The following is an 18,773-nucleotide window of genomic DNA, read 5'->3' as shown; positions in this document are numbered from 1 at the left end:
CCCCCAAATTACTTGTTCTTCTTCTCTGGAAGTCTGAGAAGCATCACTTCCGATGGACCAGATAGAAAGTGCTCTCCGGAGTCTGTATGAGACAACACTGTTTGATGAGTAGGTTTGGAGTAGAATTAATCGAGACATTCTAAAATCGAGGCCCTACAGGACTAAACAAGAATATAAGGTCATCATTTGCTAGTATTAATAAAAGAGCCTATATCACTAGTTCATTTTCCTCAGATCAAAAGCATCTTCAAATTTCAGTGTCTGATGTAAGCCTACCCAATTTTTCATTAATTTCCCCTTGGTCTTATGAGAATCAGAAACACACGGATCTGGCTTTCCTGAAGGTGAATGAGCAAAGAACAGCTGACATGAGAGTACTTCAAAAAGTTTCTAGAAAATACAGAATTAAGAGTTTATTCTGGTGAAAAAATTTAAATGCACTTATTTTCATTTTATTTGGAAGGCAGAGAGGACAAAGAGATACTGTCCATCTGTTGGTTCACTCCCCAGATGCCCACCTGCTGCTCGTTCACAGGGCAGCAGGTCCAATAGAGCTCCTCAGGGCCGGCCTGGGGAGCTCAGGGGCCGAGCGGGATGATGAGTGTCGACAGCAAAGGAACCACACCAGAGCCAGGAGATAAGTCAACACCCAGGGCGCAGCCGGGTTCTCAACTTTATTGGGAGGGGAAGAGCTTTTATAGACACAGAAAGGGGGCTGTCCAGGGCACAAGGGAACCGAGCCAACCAGCTGAAAGGTAAGGCAGGCCATGAGCCGGGCACGCCCTTAAGGGCCTATCGCAGCTGAGGACATACTGTTCACGAATACGGAAGTCTCCTGTCAGGCTAGGTACCTCCCCCGGGGGCCATCTTGGATTGTTGGAAACGCTGAGTCACTGGGATGCGGAAGTGCGGCAAACTCGAGCAAAGGCTCAGCGGCCTTGTCCAGTGAAGGCTTAGCAACTTTGTTTCCTTTTCTATTGGAGCCCCCCCCCCCCCCGCCCCGCACCCACCTTAGCCAGAGCTGGGCTAGGCTGAAGTCAGGAGCCTAGACTCAGCCTGGGTCTCTAACACGGGTAGTAGGGACCGACTACTTGAGCCATCTGCTGCCTCCCAGGGGTGTGCGTTAGCAGGGAGCTGGGATCAGCAGCAGAGATGGCATTCAAATCCAGGCATCGCAAGTAGTGTCTCAACCACTGCACCAAGCGCCCACCCTGGCACAAAAGAATTTGAAACTCATGCATCATTTTTTCTCACATTTCCATTAAGCTTTTTGAACATCCCTTGTAGTCTAGCCTTCTTTTGCACTTAAGCCAGAACCACATTATTTACAAAAATAAAGGCAGACCGCTAAAAATGGCCACATTTGGTGAATGCATGAATTGGAGCCAGGGTGAGGAACAGCCAACCCTTGGGCCATACAGAGCCCCAAAATCATTTAGTCTGGCCCTGCCATGGCAGTTGAAGGCAGGACTCTAAATTCAATACATCTAGAGCAGGCTAATTTTTACACTGATAATTTTGTCAGCCATGAATTATTAAAAATCACCAAGTGGCCCTTGGTAGATAATAGCTTTTCCACTCTTGAATGGGAGTAAAGTCATTTAATATGTACTCTCAATAAATTTTCAAAAAAATATAATTTCAAGGAATATATAGGTTTTTTTGTCAAAATAGAAACTTGGTGACTGTCTTTTCCATGAAAACTCAGTGTATTTTCACAAAATGGTAACAAAAATAATTGGACATAATTATTCCATCATGTGGCCTCCAGAAGACAATGGGTTTGTGGAGAAGTGAGGCGACAAATGTCCCATTATGAGTAGGTCGAAGAACACACAAAAGAAAGGCAGAATGCTAGCTTCTCTTTAATCACTGAATTTCTGGTTTTACAAATAATCTCAGGACAATTCAGCTCCTGTCATGAAGGACCATCACATGCTCCATTTTTCTGTAAATAGCAGACTGGCTGAATTAACAAACAGAACATTTTTAAGCCACAGATAGATCACTGCATTTTTATTTACAAAAAGCCATAAACAAACATGCATTTCTCCTTCACTCAGAGGACTTCAGATGTCTGGACATTAAGGCAGTGATGATTCTAAAACATAATGAAATTCTAAGTTAAGGCTTTATATTCTGAAACTTAAATTCATAGGCAACTGTGACCAAAGCAAACTTGCACCTATCAGGTTGAGTTCATCTGCCCAGGAGGTGTTACTAACCCATCACCAACAATTCTGTATCTGATGTATGGGGCGACACCATCAAATGCATGAACCATTAATTCCCTTAGTAGCACAGGGCCGTGCCACAGAAAAGGGCAGAACATTTGTATTTTTGTTGTTGCTGCTGTTGTAAACTGGAGAACGCAGAGGCTCTGCGCCGAAGTCTTGGCTGCCTGAAAGTTGGTGAACATGAAGAACTCAGGTTCTCTCCTCACAGCACAGACAACCCCCCGCCCAGCACGCTCCTGTCTCAAAACGTAGGAAAAATGCTTGATTCTTGAAGCCAGTACATCTTTAGTGTCTGTATTTTCTTTGGAGAAGACAGTTTGGTATCACTCTTCTTTAAAAAATAAATAAACAAAACGCAGAATACCATATTTTAGGCAGATATGTTTTTGTCAGCCTCAAGGCACAAATAATATCCTTGCTAGACCAATGTGTTCCCTTCTTGAAGGAAGAGATAAGGAGTGGTGGATGGAAGGAAAAGACACTTTAAAATGATTGCAGATCGCACTCTTGCCCTAACAGCTTACTGAAGTCTGAGGGGGCGGGTTTGTCCTTTGCTCTTCTCGCTTTTTCTCTCCCTTTTTAACATTTCTTCCAAGGGACAGAACTCTGATCCACCCGCTGGGTGCACTTTGGGAAGCAGCTCCAAAGCTCTATGCTGGCCGATGGTGGAGAACAGGATGTTCGCAGGTGTGGTGGTGTGATGTATTTGGTTTCCTGGCACACAGCTCCTAAAATCCTTGGACTTCCCAAAGGGATGTGTCTTCTTGTATACTGAGCAGACTGGTGGCTGGCAGCCCCCAGGTAGCTTCAGGATGGGGGCTGGTCTCAGCAAAGACCAGGGCAAGATCAGAGGCTTGGGACTTTGCAGCCCCACCTGCTGTAACAGCCAGGGAGGGGGCAGGGGATGAGGGTACAGCTGATCGCCAATGGCTTCTGCTTTAATCCATTGTGCCTATGGAATGAAGTCTTCACAAAAACCCAAAGGACAAGGATTAGAGAGCTTCCAGATAGCCAAGTGCCTAGAAAAGGCAATGGCAGCTCAACTGCCCGTCTCCCATGCCTTGCCCAAAGTTCTCTTCATCTGAATCTTTCAGAACATCCTCTGTATTAAGCCAGTACAGGCGTTTCTCTGGGTTCTGTGAGCTGCTCCACCAAATCAACCAAATTCAAGGAGGGAGCTGTGGGAACCCTAATTCAAAGCAGGTTGGTCAGAAGCTCTGGAGGCCCAGATCAGTAATGGGGGGGGGGGGCAGTCTTGTGGAATGGAGCCCTCAGCCCGTACGAGGTGAGGCGGCCTCCAGTAGACAATGTCAGACTAGAACTGAATTAGAGGACTCCCAGCTGGTGCTGGCTGCAGACTGATGGCTTGCTGGAGAAGAACTCGTACATTTGGTCACAGAAGCCCTCTGTGCTGACTGTGGTGTGAGAACAGAGGAAAACTGTTTGCACAGCAGGGCACACCCCAGGACGAATGAATGGGTTATGACCACAATCCCAGGTTCCCGAGGTCTGGATGAGTTACCTCTTAGAGAAGGATCACTACTGATATGAAGTGCTTGCTGCTCTTTCTCTAGACAGTATTTTACAGCAATGAATGTTTTGTGCAGGAAATGCTGTACCCTTGTGTTGCTATCATGTAGGACAGGGATGGCACCAGCTGACTACTGTTTCAAAAGCGAATGGCGGTTGTAGTCGTCCTCGGTGTCTTCAATCAGAGATGAGATGTCAAAGCAGCTGGGTGCTGCAGGCAGAGGAGTCACAAGCCACGGGGGCATCGTCGACAATATTTCAGGAGCAATTTAAGTACGTTACACTTTGGCTGGAAGAGTTTGAAGATTTGAGAAGTTTGTCCCTGCTAAGCTCGGCTTCAGCTATAATGGCCATAGAGGTTTTACAGGTGTGAAACACATTTTGCTTTCTAAAGATGGAAAGACTATTTGTGAACGGGCAAATGTAGGCAACACAAAAGCAGACTTTTTAGCTAAACATCTTACACTTTATAATACACTCACATTTATACACAATTTTCATGTTTACAAATACAAAAGGCAAAGAACCGCACACAAAGAATCAAAGCAACTGCATCGCCACCTGCACTTGATCGAGTTAACACTGTTGTCCCTGTTCCCCATTTTCTAACCCCAGAGGGAAATGGTAAAAGCCGTCCGTCCCACACGTGGACTCCACCGTTAGAAGTCAGAGACTGCGTGCAGTTCAGCACATGTCTGGGTTTCCACAGAGCTGAACTGAGACTCCATCGTGTTCCAGGCCAAGTCAGCCAGAAGAAAGTCGTCCATTGCCGTCTGAGTTTCATTGCTGGTGAAGAACAAGCTCCCCAGGGCTTCAAAACCAGAACTCATGGTCTGTGTCTCTGTGCTGTTCAGCTCAACCTTGCTCTCCAGGGCAGGTATGTTCTTCGAGGCACAGGTTCCCTCGGTCTGGGTCTCCGTGTCAGAGGAGTCAGTACTCATGGAGAAGCTGGAGTGTTTCAGAATGCTTCCCAGAGGCAGATGAGGGCTGCTGTCCAAGAAGAAGTTTAGGTCTGTCTGTGTCTGTGTGTCAAACATCTCAAGGCCTAGGAACTGAGAACTTGCCCTGCACCCGTAGGACGTGGCAGAGGTGTCGGCAAGGAAGAAGTCAGTTTGGGTCTCTATGTCCAGTGATTCCAAGACAGGTTCAGTGTTCATGGTGCTGAGTTCACTCTCTTCAGTTTGTGTCTGGATATTTGAGGCTGAAAAGAACTCTTCAATATCAAAATCTATTCCAGGGTTCTGGGTTGGGCCAGAGGGGAGCTGGGTGTCAGGCCCAGGATTCGTGTCAGGCAGAAGACTACGATTATCCAATGTCTGTCCAGGAAGATTACTCGACAAGATGTTTTCTAAGTCACTTAGTAAGTCCATGGTTTGGGTCTGATTATCTGTCATGTTCTGTGAAGGAAGCATACTGTTCTGAGTGCTGAAGTTTAACATAGGTGCCGATTTCTCAATATCTTGATTTAAAGTCTTAGGGTCATTCTGTGGCAGCAAACCATGAGTTACTGTCTCTATCATACTGTCTGTAGGGACACTGTATGATGACTGGACACTCTCAAAAATGCCCCCGCACATCCCAGTGTGGTCCATCTGCACGCAGTCCTCCGTGGGAGCTGGCATCCCACTGGTTTGAGTTTCTCTGGAGACCCCACCCGACTGGAAGCAAGGATCTAGAAACACATCAGTCTGGGCAGCTATCGACGAAGTTACCTTAGAGCTGGGCACGAACGTCTGCGTGTGAACGCTGATGGGGAGGGACACTTGAGCATCAAATGACAAGTCAGTCTGAGAACACGAGGACACAGCGCAGTCGGGGCCAGCCCACTGTGCAGAAGGCAGAACGCTCGGTGAGGCGTACGACAGGTCTGTCTGCACATTGGTTGAAGACAGGCTGTTCTTCTGACCTGTGTTCCCCAGTTCTTGTAAAACACTGGATGGGCCTTTACCCAAGTTCACTTGAACACCTGTACTAACTGGCTCAACAGCAACAGGACTTATGATTTTTGGGAGAGGGAGGCTCTCTTTAAGAGAGCAGGCCTCCGAATCTAGGCCGAGGATCAGGGTTCCTACTGACAAGGGCAGTAAGTGCACAGCCCCCGCAGCAGAGCCCTGATCTACACCTAACACCACAGGCTGGGCCGAAGAGTCGGCCGTAGGCACAAAGACAGGCACAGAAGAAAACTGCATCACAGGGAGTTTAACCACAGCCACTTTGGGCTTTGGTAACAGCAACTTCTGAGGATATCTTGGAGGTGCTGTTAGCGTCTGCTTTCTGGCGTTAGAGCCACAAGAGTCTTCCAGAGAGGCTCCCAGCTTTGTTTCTGAAGTTTCGAGTTCTTCAGGGGCTGGCCTGGGGGCTGGCTGGTTGCCTAGCGATTCAATGGTCTTATTGGACAACTTCTGGTTTTGTAAGCAGTTTTCCATTTTCCTTTTCTTACTAGGTGGATCCCTGAAAACAGTGACAGAGCAGGAGAAAAACAATTTGAAAATGCAGCTGTCTTTGACGATGACACTGCACCTTCACTTCTTCCCAACCCCCATCCCTCAACTATAGCAGAGGTCAGAGTCAACTCAGAGAAGGCAGGCTTCTTCTGCAATGTAGAAAACTGGGCCTAATTATGCTAGGCAGACGTTCAACAACACAGACAGGGGAGGAAGCAGCACACTTATTTTAAAAAAGTAAACTCTAAACATGAGAACTACAACTCAGGTCTTCAAGTGCAAGGAAGCTGAAGGATTACATATAATGTAAGTTCTATCATTTTGAAAACAGGTGGCTATTATATCAAATATAAACTGACCTTTAAAGTGAAATACAGTTTCATGAAAAAAAATTTATTTTTTCAGCAATTTGATATGCCTCTGATAGCTATTTTCAGATTGAAATTGGGACCCTCAAGGGGGGTTGAAAAGGAGAAAGGGGAACAACCAGGTCAAGGGCCCAGGCCGAGACACGGGTCCTTTCCCAGTACTGACGCTGTCTGCACAAATTCTCTTCCTAATCCTGCTTTCTCCCCACACCGCCAGCTCTCCAGGACACTGCACTGCACTCTTCCCAGAACTTGACTTAGTTCCACCATCGCGCTCCCCTTCACCTGTGTTCTGCAGGGATCTCGTGGCCAGTCCGGTAGATGTGGGACTGCAGTGCCGTTCTACTGGCGTAGGGACAGCCGCAGGTACACTGGAAGGTCTTCCCACAGTCCTCTGCGTGTCTTTTCAAGTCCCACTCGGTACCGTACGAATTGCTGCACTTACTGCATTTATGCTTCTTCTCAGCGTGCATCTTCATAAAGTGCTAGAAAAACAGAGAAGGGGCTGCGGTTACCACGTGCTGCTTCTCCTTACCGCCTCTGCTGGGTGCAGAGTGGGACGTCTGCTCTAGAAACAATCCGCACAGCCAGACGTGCAGCCTTTCATGTACAAGTAAGTGCTACAGGGCAGGAATCTGTCTGTGCCAGGAGACCCTGGGGCAGCATTTCAGAGCCAATTTCCTGCTGTCTCAATTCCCCTCTCCTAGGAGGCAGCTTCCAGATGTTCTCCGAGGCTGCACAGGTGCTTCCTGGGAGAACAGCGCCTGTGTGCCTGCATCTGTGACCTCTACAGGCTCACAGATCCACACAGGAGCACATTTTCTCATTCTTGGTTGAACTAGACCAAGTCTGAAGTCTCTTCCTCTCCAAACTCACTTCTGGACGTTTTCCCCCAGAATAAGCCTTGTTTCTCTCCACTGGCATCACACCCATACACACACCATGGTCAACAGCTGGGAGAGGCCTGGCCATCTGCTCTCCAAAGAGCGTTCTGCTCAGTTCTCTGGTTACATCTGCTCAGTAATTAGAATGCACACTAGGTTTGGATCACATTTCATCCTCAGAGAAGTATATTTAAGTAAAATACCTGTTTTACAAGGGAAAATTGAGAAAATGGTCTGTCGGGGCCTCTGGGGCATCCTTCAATTGGACAACAGTAGAATTTCGGTACAGTTTTCAAATCTTTTCTTATTGTTGGATTTACTATGCCATCCTGCAAAAGGAAAATCAAATAATTATTTTCAAAAAAACCAACAGAACAGGCTGGTAATAGAAATAAGGAATAACTGAAAACAGGCACGAGGGATCTTTTTAGGGTGATGAGAATGTGCTAAAATTCAGTTGTGATGATGATTATACACCTCAGTAAAGCTAAACAATGACTGACTTACATGAAATGGGTGAATTTTACAGTGTGTAAATTATAGCACTATAAATCATTCAAAATTATCAAGAAACCCACTAAACTACGTTTTTAAAAAAAAATCTTACTTCTATTTCTTTCTTTTTTTTCCCAAAGATTTATTTATTTATTTATTTATTTGAAGGTCAGAGTTACACAGAGAGAGGAGAGGCAGAGAAAGAGAGAGGTCTACCATTTGCTGGTTCACTCCTCAGATGGCTGCAATGGCTGGAGCTGCACTGATCTGAAGGCATGAGCCAGGAACTTCTTCGGGGTCTCCCACATGGATGCAGGGGCCCAAGCACTTGGGCCATCTTCTACTGCTTTCCCAGGCCGTAGCAGAGAGCTGGATGGGAAGTAGAGCAGCCAGGATGTGAACTGGCGCCCATATGGGATGCCGGCGCTTCAGGCCAGGGTGTTAACCCACTGTGCCACAGCACTGGCCCTCTTAATTCTACTTCTTTAAAAGTGCTCCTCTGGGGGCCAGTGTTGTGGCACAGTGGGTTGGGCCACTGCCTGCGATGCCAGAATCCCACATGAGTGCTGGTTTGAGTCCTGCCTGCTTTACTTCCAATCCAGCTCCTGCTAGAGCTCCTGGGAAGCACTTGGGCCTCTGCCATGCATGTGGGGGACCTGGATAGAGTTCCTGGTTCCCGACTTCAGCCTGGCCCATCCAGGATATAGAAGACTTTCTCTCTGTCTTTACCTCTAACTTTGCCTCTCAAATAAATAAATCTTTTTCTTTTTTTAAAGTTTTACTTATTTACTGAAAGGCAGAGTTACAGAGAGACAGAAGCAGAAGTACAGGCAGAGAGAGAGAGAGAGAGAGAGAGAGAGAGGTCGGTTGGTCTTCCATCTGCTGGTTCACTCCCCAGATGGCAGCAATGGCTGGCGCTGCCCCAATCTGAAGCCAGGAACCAGGAGCTCCTTCTGGGTCTCACACACTAGTTCAAGGGCCCAAGGTCTTGGGCCATCTTCAACTGCTTTCCCAGGTCATAGCAGAGAGCTGGACCAGAAGGGGAGGAGCCAGGACTCGAATCAGCGCCCATATGGGATGTCAGCACTGCAGGCAGCGGCTTTACCAGCTATGCCACAGCGCCAGCCCTGATAAATAAATCTTCGAAAGTTACTTGGTCTCAAGATCTGGGCATCATCTTTGATCTTCCCTTTTATTCCATCTTAGTCTGAGCACTTTACAAACTTGCTTTGACTGTGCCCCAGGGCCTTTTAGATACATAGCACTGTGACTTCCTGGATCACTGCACAGTCCCTATAGTTGCTAAAGCTACCTGGAGTAACTTTCACATGGCTGGGCTATGTTGAACCTGAACAGTCATTACAACGGCCGGTACTAACCACAGCTTTACTACATCCCAGGGGTTGTCCTAAGCACTTTATATACATAACTTTGTTATTAAGTAGGCAATTGACTTTTTAGCTGGGAGTTTTAAAATACCAGGTGAGGGGCTGGTGCTGTGGCACAGTGGGTAGAGCTGCTGCCTGCATTGCCGGCATCCCATATGGGCACTGGTTTGAGTCCCGGCTGCTCTACTTCCCATCCAACTCTCTGCTATGGCCTGGGAAAGCAGTTGAAGATGGCCCAAGTCCTTGGACCCCTGCACCCAAGTGGGAGACCCGGAAGAAGCTCCTGGCTCCTGGCTTCAGATTCGTGCATCTCTAGCTGTTGCGGTGAACTGGGGAGTGAACAATCAGATGGAAGACCTCTCTCTCTGCTTCTCCTTCTCTCTGTGTAACTCTGACTTTCAAATAAATAAATAAATACTTAAAACAACAACAAAAAGCAACACTCAGGCCTGGACCCAATAGATATTTTAATGCAATCGCTTTTGGGTGGGAATCAGGGATCCATATTTGGATCATGGGGCGCAACTATGTCTAAGAACCAGTTGTTAAACTGTGGGCTTCGGACCTGGACTGCTGCAGTTTGAATTCTTCACTCTGCCACTCCAGCAAATGCACCTAATCACTCCGTCTCCTCATCTGTAAGGCAGCCATGATAACCATGCCTACTTTAGGGTGGTCTTGGGCATTCGGCTAACGCTTATAGACGGCTCATAGGACAGTGCTAATCACATAGTAAGCAGTTAGGGTTAGCTGTCTGTTCATTACTGTGGAGGTTCTGGTTTCTTATTTTGCTTCCTGCCAGCCACCTTCATGCTTCCTAAGCTGACACAGATGGGCACTGTGCAGGTCCTCCAAAGGGTAACCAGATGCCACTGTGTTCAAGTACCGGCCAGCTCTAATGACCAGTGACGCCGTCCCTAGTCACCAACCTAATTTCAGTGGCCAGTTCACTTAGTGTTTTCTTTTTTGTCATACTTTTAATTATAGTTTTTCTTACCTGACATTACCCGCAAAAGTGTGTTTGAGTAGATAAAGTAAAATGTGGGACAACTACTAAAAAAGAGTTTAAAATTAATCATTTGTCAAATTGCTCTCAGCCAGTGTGTATCCCAGGGAGATGTCTTCCTGATCTCTTCCTAGGCTGTCAAATGCTCCATAACCCTGACTGCATCATGACAAACTCAGGCTCACCTACATCTCGCACACTCTCAGATTCCTCCTGGCCTCCCGGGCTGCTGCTCCCTTCTCTTTCAATGCCTCCCACTAGCTTCCAGCCTTTCCCTGCCTGCTGCTTTCCCGATGCTCCTTAGGTTAAGTCCTCCTGACTGTTTGGACTTCTGGAAGCCTCTTACTCAATTTCCAGACCTCCCGTATCTTTTCCATGCACACTTTGCCAGCTTCATCTCTCTGATTTGTACTCGTCGCATCATTACCCCACCCAGGCACTTTCAACAGCACCTCAAGACCAGCAAGTCCAAGTTTCTCTAGCTAGGGACTCTCCAACCTCCTTCCCACACAACTTCTTCACACTTACCCCTCTCTTCTGCAATTCTGTGACACTTAATAGAACTCCAGGATGAGCATCACTTACCCAAAATGCTTGGCACGGGAAGTGTTTTGGATTTCGGACTATCTGCATAGACTTTACTGGTTGAGCATAATCCAGAAATCTAAAATGCTCAGATTTCAGACTTTTGTTAAGGATGCTCAACATGCACTTACCATGTACCAGAACTTTTCACAGGCTGAGATTTATTTGTATCTCCTGTTGCATTTGGGAGTGTTCTGCACAGAGTAAATGTTCAACACAATCTTGTGGCATTATACCAAATAAGCCAAAACTTAGGACCATGTGTGCAAAGAGACCACTGAGGACAAACTAGCCAACAGCCGCTGACCCTCCACACGCTCCTGCTCCCGAGGGCCACCTCTTCAGCTCGCCTCATCACAGCAGGGTCCATCCCAGTTTTTGGATGTTCTTCCTATTCCTGTCCTGAGACAACATACCGAAGGGTACACTGGGAAATAAGAAATGCCAATGGGACAGTAAACATGAATTGCATGAGAAAGTGGATTTGTTTTGTTTAAAAGTATTTGAGAGGCAGAGAGACAGAGAGCTCACATCCCTTCATGCACTTCCCAAATGTCTGCAATGGCCTACCAGGGACTGGAGCCAGCTACTCCATTCAGGCCTTCCACTTGGGTGGCAGGGACCCAATCACTTAAATCATTTCCTGACCAGGTCTGGTGCTGTGGCACAGTAGGTAAAGCCACCATCTGCAGCGCCGGCATCCAATATGGGTGCCAGTTCGAGTCTTGGCTGCTCCACTTCCAATCCAGCTTCCTGTTAATGCACCTGGGAAAGAAGTGAAAAATGGCCCAAGTCCTTGGGCCCCTGCACCCATGTGGGAGACTGGGATGAAGCTCCTGGCTCCTGGCTTTGACCTGGACCAGCCTGGCCATTTGGGGAATGAACCAGTGCTTGGAAGATCTCTCTCTGCCTCTGACTTTCCTTCTATGTAGCTGTTTCAAATAAATAAATAAATCTTAAAAACAAAAACAAAACCGATTATCTGTGCACATCAGCAGGAAGCTGGATTAAACCCAGGCACTTCCATATGGGGCAAAGGTGTGTTATCTGCCAGGTCAAACAAACCCCAGAAAGTGGTGTCTCGTTCTAAGTTCTATATACACTCATGAATAAAATTTACCACTTCTGTTCTGAATCACTGTGTGTATAGCTGAAAAAAATACACACAAAGATACCTCATGGGGTTGGCATTGTGGTGCAGTGAGCTAAGATTCTTCCTGCAATGCCAACGTGCCACATGGATGAGCTGTTCCAGTACTGGCTGCTCCGCTTCCGATCAGTATTCTGCTCCTGCACCTGGGAGGGCAGAAGACAGCCCAAATATTTGGGCCCTGCCACCCAAATAGGGACCTGATGGAGCTCCGGGCTCCCAATGGGCAATAATCCAGTAGGTTGAAGATCTCTTATCTCCACCTCCATCCCAAATAAATAAATAAATCTTCAAAAAAAAAAAGATATTTCATGTTTCTGCAATTTTTTAAAAGATTTATTTATTATTTATTTTAAAGTCAGAGTTACACAGAGAGAGGAGAGGCAGAGAGAGAGAGAGAGAGAGGTCTTCCATCTGATGGTTCACTCCCCAGTTGGCTGCAAGAGCCGCCGCTGCACCGATCTGAAACCAGGAGCCAGGAGCTTCTTCTGGGTCTCCCACACAGGTGCAGGGGTCCAAGCACTTGGGCCATCTTCAACTGCTTTCCCAGGCCAGAAGTGGAGCAGCCAGGTCTCGAACTGGTGCCCATATGGGCTGCCAGCGCTTCAGGCCAGGGCCTTAATCCACTGCGCCGCAGCGCTGGCCCCCTCTGCAATGTTTTAAGTGATAGAATTTAAAAGAGAGCTTTTGAGAGGAACCACCCAGAGCAAGAAGGGAATACACACACACACACACACACACACACACAGAAAGGAAGGTGAGTTAGAAGAACAGAGTGAAAAGGCAAGGACTTCAAGAACTGTCGCAAGCACTGGAAGGAAAGGCAGCACAGCCACCTGCACCTGAAGGCATTCCCAGAGGGAAGTGGCCTGCTCTGCTCTCAGCAGTCTTTGCACAACAAGGTCTGTGGGGGCAACTTGGAGCCTTTCCTTTTCTTTTTAAAAGGAATGTTCTGGCAAATCATTAAAATCAAACCCCTGGACTGAACACAATGCAAAATCCTCTAAGCTATGTCTTAAAAAATACCGATGTTGCTTGGTGAGGTGAAGGGCCCTCCTGCCCCCTCCACGGCTTTCAAAGCGGAGGAACAAAACCTCCAGCCATCAAGAAATGCCAACGACTCCCGCTCTTCCCTTCCCCGCACCACGACAGCCTTCATTCCAAACAGTCAGATTTCGTTTCTCCATGGGTCCTCTGTAGGTCAGGCTGGGCCAGATGTCCAGATTTCCAACAGGACGTGGAATTTAGACACAAAAACCCACATCCCATATAAAAGAAAGGTGACACACTCTGAACAGCTTCCAAGTCAAATCCCTGCTGACCCACCCTCCGTCAGAAGGGTTTGTGTTTTTTCCTCTTTTAACGAATTTATTTTACACCTATTACACTACACGGCTTGTTTTAAACACTGACATATATCTCCCTAGTAAGATAAAGAAAAAAAAAGTTTATCCTACCGAAAACAAGACATGCCATTTACTTTGTCTCCAAACATTACTGCACTTTGATTTTCAAACTTTAAGCACTCGTGAAGTCCTCTGCACGATAGTTCGCACAAACAGCACCTTTAAGCACTGCTGACTGGGCTCGAATTTTACAAGCATGGCCTGCATCAGCCGTAAGGGTGCAGCTGGAGGGCACTGCGGCCTCTCCAGGCTGCACAGCGAGAACCAAGTGTGGGGGAACTCGTGGCCCTTCCAGAGCCTGCAGATGTGCCTGTGCACTGGTTTGGTGATCCTCTGGGTGTCAGGCTTTCTCCTCTATCAGAGCCCCACAGTGGTGTCCACCTCATTCCTTGACAACACACTGCAGGTGTTGTGTCAACTTTAGCTATCTGACACCATGAAGGACAGGCTTGTGGATAGGCTGCCCCTTTAGGAACAGAGCACTTATGGCCATTACGGCACACACAAATCCTACATATGACATAACCTTGTTTGGCTGCGTATCCCAGTCTGCACACTGTTGGGCCAGGTGGTGTTAGGAGAGCCCCATGGAGTGCAGTGAGCTGGCGGTACTGCAGGCAATGGACCATCAGGAGAAAGCAGACCAGATCTGACTACTTCCCTCTGCATAGCTCCTGCATATATTCATATCCACCCATCCTGGCTTACCTCTGATGGCTGCTGGTCAGAAGGGAGAGGAAGGAGCCTCAGGTTTGTTAATAATTTATATTAGGATGGGAAAATCTGGTTCAAGCAGGGTAAATGTGGAAAAAGATCAGAATAACAAAAGAGCATACAGTAACAAATGGGAAACGGACTAAAAGATTTTCATAGTCCAGCAAATACAAAACTAGGGAAAGAAATCAGAATTCCACAAATAACTGTACCCCCAGACAACAAAAAGTCCCACTGAACACAAGCAAATTGGCTGACCAGATACACCTGGAGCAGCTTCAGGGCAGGAAGTAGGTGTGCACACAAGTGACCAATCACAGAGATTCTGGTTAGCACAGAGATGACTCTCAAAACCAAAGAGGGGGCTGGTGTGGTGGCGTAATGGGTAAAGCCACTGCCTGCACTGCTGGCATCCCATATGGGTGCTGGTTCAAGTCCCGGCTGCTCCACTTCCGATCCAGCTCTCTGCTGTGGCCTGGGAAAGCAGTGGAAGATGGTCCAGGTCCTCGGGCCCCTGCACCCATGTGGGAGACCCGGAAGAAGCTCCTTGCTTTGGATTGGCACAGCTCTGGCTGTTGTGGCCATCTGGGGAGTGAACCAGTAGATGGAGGACCTCTTTCTCTCTTCTCTGCCTTTCTGTAACTCTTCCTTTTAAATAAATAAACAAATCTTAAAAAAAGAAAAAAAACACCAAAGGGGCTTTCCAGGCAGTCCTCGTCCCCATACCTCCCTCTTTTTTTTTTTTTTTTTAAAGATTTATTTATTTATTTGAAAGTCAGAGTTACACACAGAGAGAAGGAGAGGCAGAGAGAGAGAGAGAGAGAGAGAGAGAGGTCTTCCATCAGCTGGTTCACTCCTCACTTGGCCGGAGCTGCGCCATTTCGAAGCCAGGAGCCAGGAGCTTCTTCCGAGTCTCCCACGTGGGTGCAGGGTCCCAAAGACTTGGGTCATCTTTTACTGCTTTCCCAGGCCTCAGTAGAGAGCTGGATCATTAGTGGAATAGCCAGGACTTGAACCAGCGCCCACGCTGGATTCTGGCACTGCAGGCGGTGACCCTACACCTCCCTCCTTCTGAACACTTTGGTAACATCAAGGTCCAAGTGAGGTTTGAACTCAAGTGCCTTCTGTGCAGGTGGAGCGTGCCAACCCGCCACGCTGGGGCGCCAGCACACGCACACAGCTGTTTTGTCACGTGGGCCACTTTTCTTGTCCACCAAGACCCCAGATCTCAGAGGCTGCTGGGCTCCAGGCTTTGAAAGGCAGTACAAGACAAAGTGAGCCTGCCTGAGAAGAAAAACCAGTGGGGGCTCTAGTGGGCTTCATCAATTCCTGCTCTAAAAGGTCGCCTGGGTGACTCCGGGAGGAACCTTAGTGTGCTGGGCTGTCTTCATCCGAGAGAGCTGAGAAAGGAATCTGATCTGGACCACGGGAACGACTTCACGCAGGTTCTCAGTGAACCCGAAAAGCGGCAGCCCAAGTCCAGCTTTCACCGTCCAAGTCTGCACCTGCTCAGAGTCCTCCTTAGGTCTCTTAGATCTTATATAGCTTCCCAGTGTCTGGCAAATTCCTGAACTTTGGCTGTTTTAAAAATATAACCAGAAATAAATCCATTGTATACCATCAAACCAGCCCTGGAGAGTGACGGCCCATTGACTGACAGGTGCTTAACGGTCCTGGCATAATACAGAGCTGCTCACAGAAACTCAGCAGAGAACAAAAGTTGTTAGCAAACGCTCGTTGGAGTGATGTTCAGCCAGCACGCAGGAGGGTTCTGCACGGACCGGCAGCTTCACCTTGGGCTCTGGTGTCTGCCGCAGCAGGTGTCAGCGAGGGGGCAACGCTGCAGGTGGCTCATGGCTGGCACGTGCCAGCCACAGAGACCCCAGGGACCAGGCAGAATGAACCCCTACAAACCCATCTCTCACCCACCCAGTCAAGGCCCAGCTAAGGAAAGGAAGCATTTCAAAGAACTTAGCGTCAGAGAGGGAAGGGCAGACTGGAGACCACTCCAGGGCTGCACTCTGCGCTGGCACCAAGTCCCAAACGGGGACCAGCGCCGCCCACCTCCAGGGTCATCCTCCGCCGGCCACCCCCACTTCCCAGCTGCTCTTCCATCACAGCCTTGCTCCGCTGATGGCAACGCACGCGTGGGTCCCACTGGAGACCAAGGCAGTTTGCAAGGACACGCGGAGCACGCACTACTCCTGCGTCCAGGCGGACCGTGCAAAGCTCCACAAAGTTGCTGTGGGTGACATAAACGCTTTCGAATGATGTCACCGCTGGCACTGGGACTTCAGGTGCTGGGGGCCACTTCCTATTGTGAAGACTGAGACACTCTGATCAAACGGGTCCGCACAGCCCAGTTCTCCTCGGCTTCCCGCAGACGTGCACCCCACACGGAAAACGCGTCCCCTCCTACACAAACACGGTGGGGGGGCTGTTGGCACGCCTGTCATGTTCACCCCGCGCTCCGTCTAGAGAAGACCCCCCCCCCAACACCTCCCTTCGTCCACTGTCCTAGGCACAGCCGACCCCGACCAACGTCGGGGGGCTTGCAACTCGGTGTGTGCAGCTGGACCTGCGGCTGCTCTCGAACAAACGCGAGGGACCCAGAGGCGGCCCCGAGGGTGTGGAAAACACAGGGGCTTCCCCGCGAGGCCCGCGCACCGCCTCGGGGCTCCATCGTCTGTTTCCAGTCCTCCCCGCAAGGAGATGCCCCCGTCAGGACGCCGGGGCAGCGCCCGGCACTGAACCCGGCGCCCGTGCGGGGCTGCGCGTCCGAGCCCCGCGCCCGGTGCGCGACACGGGGCTGCCCGGGTGCCTCTCGTCGCCCACTCCCGGCCCAGCCCCGACTCCCGCACCTGCCCGCCGCGCTCCGGCCCCGCGCCCCGCGCTTTGTTGCGCCAGGCCCGGCCGCCGGCCGCCGGCCGCACCCGCGTCGCCTCACCTGCAGGCGATGGCTCTTGACCAGGTGCATGTTGAGCGCGGGGCTGTTGGGCAGGATCTTACCGCAGCCGCGCACCGTGCACAGGATGTTGGTCCGCACCGCCCGGGACAGCTCGCTTACCGACGGCTGGATCAGCTCCCGGACCGGCGGCGCGGGGGCCGCGGGCGGCTGCCTCGACGCGGTGGGCCGCGGGCGGCTGCCCCTCAGGCGGGGCCCCGGGAACCCCCACGGGCCCGAGGCGGCGGCGGCTCCCCTCACGGCCGCTGGGACGGCCGGGGTGCCCGCCGCCAGTGCCGCGGGCCCCGCCGCCGCCGCCTCCGAGGCCGCCATAGCTCCCGCACGGCAGCGGAGCCCCGCTCGCAGGCACCGCCTCCGCCGCAGCCACTTCCGGCAGGGGGCGGGGCCGCCTGGCTCATTAGCATCCGGCCGGCCGGGCGGCCGCAGCGCCCCCTGCAGGCCGCCGAGAGCGCATTTTGACGGGAGCAGCCTCCAGGTGAGAACAGGTGGAAGATACTGGTCTCCATCCATCCATTCCTTGCATTTCTGGGAAATTGGCTCCAGGCAATAGATGGATAGAAGAAAAAAGCAATGCGTTCAGAAACTTTACTTCTCAAAGATTAGAAACAGTCCCAGTTTTCATGAGTAAGAAATAGTACACTGATTTCTGTATTTATTGAACACTTGCCATGGACCAGGCTCCAGGGGGACACAGTCCACTATCTCATTTCCTCTTCAAAACAACCCAGCAGGCGTGTGCTGTAAATTCCGCCTCTTCGTATAGAAAAGGAGCATGCATTCCCTTTCTCCTTTGCTTCTAGAAGCTGCCTGCATCCCCTGGCTTACGCCTTTATCTCCAGGATCAGTAACAGCGAGCTGAGACGGTCTCATCCCATTACTGATTTCTCCAGCAGTCACGCCTCCCTCTGCCCTCTCTCCTCTCCACTCTTGAGGATCCTTGGGTTACAAGTCCCGCGGGTTATGATATGGACATATTTGTTGGGGGTGGGAGTTACTGTGCCTACCACAGGAGCCAATTCTGATTTAAAAAGTACTGTGGGCCACACAAAATATACCTAATGGGTCTGCCTGGGATTAATTTGGCTTAGCCACTTACTAGCCTAAGCCTTGGTATTCAGTAAAACAAAACAAAGTAGAACAACACACACACCCAAGTAATGCTAATAACATTGTTAGAAAAACAAGAGAATGCAGATGAAATATCTAGCATGGTACCAGCCACATAGTAAATGCTCAATAAACATTAACTATTATGTATTCTTGGAGACCTTACTGTACATGCAGTAAATTCTTTTTTTTTTAAATGTATGTCTTTATTTATCTATACTTGAAAGGCAGAAACAAAGAGATCTTCCACTCACTGGCTTACTACCCAAATGCCTACAGCAGTCAGGGCTGGGCCAGGGTGAAGGTAGGAGCCTGGAATTCCACCTGGGTCTTCTCCATGGGTGGCAGGGACCCAAGTACTTGAGCCATCACCTGCTGCCTCCCAGGATGCACGCTAGCAGGAAGCTGGACTAGAAGCAAAGGACCAGATCTCGACCCACATACTCCAGTGTGGGATAGGGGCATCATAAGCGGTCATTTCATGCACAATGCTT

At 49.5% G+C, this 18,773-nt stretch overlaps 1 protein-coding gene across 1 annotated transcript; it reads right to left on the bottom strand.

Moving 5' to 3' along the window:
• Positions 1-1,849: 1,849 nt before the first annotated feature.
• ATMIN (ATM interactor) lies at positions 1,850-17,514 on the bottom strand. Its single transcript, XM_070062788.1, has 4 exons — positions 17,155-17,514; positions 7,667-7,792; positions 6,865-7,064; positions 1,850-6,218 (listed from the first exon to the last, which is right to left on the bottom strand). Exons 1-4 carry the CDS (start codon positions 17,482-17,484, stop codon positions 4,427-4,429), a joined length of 2,448 nt encoding a protein of 815 aa, XP_069918889.1. The 5' UTR covers positions 17,485-17,514; the 3' UTR covers positions 1,850-4,426.
• Between the last annotated feature and the right edge of the window lie 1,259 nt (positions 17,515-18,773).

This window comes from Oryctolagus cuniculus, chromosome 18 (assembly GCF_964237555.1).
Source record: "Oryctolagus cuniculus chromosome 18, mOryCun1.1, whole genome shotgun sequence".
In the NCBI taxonomy this organism is placed as follows: Eukaryota; Metazoa; Chordata; class Mammalia; order Lagomorpha; family Leporidae; genus Oryctolagus; species Oryctolagus cuniculus.
The sequence above is the reverse complement of the archived record's forward strand: the minus strand, read 5'-3'. Positions and strand labels throughout refer to the sequence as shown.